Source organism: Theobroma umbraticum, unplaced genomic scaffold, assembly GCF_002168275.2.
Source record: "Theobroma umbraticum cultivar Fairchild unplaced genomic scaffold, ASM216827v3 scaffold_4.1, whole genome shotgun sequence".
In the NCBI taxonomy this organism is placed as follows: domain Eukaryota; kingdom Viridiplantae; phylum Streptophyta; class Magnoliopsida; order Malvales; family Malvaceae; genus Theobroma; species Theobroma umbraticum.
In genome coordinates, this window is record NW_018397258.1 from 8,080,538 (window position 1) to 8,081,254 (window position 717).

At 34.3% G+C, this 717-nt stretch overlaps 1 protein-coding gene across 1 annotated transcript in view; it reads right to left on the reverse strand.

Moving 5' to 3' along the window:
* LOC110413367 (pollen Ole e I family allergen protein) overlaps positions 1-297 on the reverse strand; it is a 963-nt gene extending 666 nt beyond the window's left edge. Inside the window, exon 1 of the mRNA XM_021424139.1 lies at positions 284-297. Within this exon, the coding sequence (XP_021279814.1) occupies positions 284-297 (14 nt within the window). The remainder of the gene's footprint in view (positions 1-283) is intronic.
* Between the last annotated feature and the right edge of the window lie 420 nt (positions 298-717).

Genomic DNA, 717 nt, shown 5'->3' on the forward strand with positions numbered 1-717 from the left:
ATTTTGACCATATCTCTCTCTACAATACTCTAAATAAGGTGATTATTAGACCACTAGAATTATAAGAAGAAGGGCTACAAAATTTATGTTTACCAATTCTCCCAGTTCTGAGTATATAGTGGGCAAAATATTTATCAAATTCAGAACACTGCAGCAGTATATATGGACTGAACATGATGCGGTATTTGGAGTATATCTTTCAATACCGCAGTCCAATTGATGTGATTTTTAATCCATTGGAAAGTTAGAGACAAGGATAAAACTTCTATGTTTACCACTTTGCCTAATTCGGATCATATCAGGGTGAAACACACGTTTGAAGTTGCTAGACTACCACAGAGCTGGAAGAACAAGGCTGCAGCGTTGATGAAAGGAAGCACACATACAAATTTTCAGAGAGCTCAGCGCTGTAGCGCTGGAGAAGTAACGCTGTAGCATTGGGTGACTTTCCAAAAATAAGAGAAGTTGACGAAATTTTAAAAATTAGGTTATTTGGAACCTATTTAAGAGACCTTTTTAAGAGATTTTGAGAAAGAGCCAGTAAGCAACTATTCTGGAGATTTGAAGCTAAGAACAAAGCAAGAAAATAAGAAAATTAGAGGAAAAATCAAGATCACAAAGCTCTAACTATTAGTTTTTTCTCTTAGTTTTGTGTTTTTCTTATTTCTTTGACTTGGATTCATGGTTAAATTTCTTTGGATATTGTCTTTATTAGAT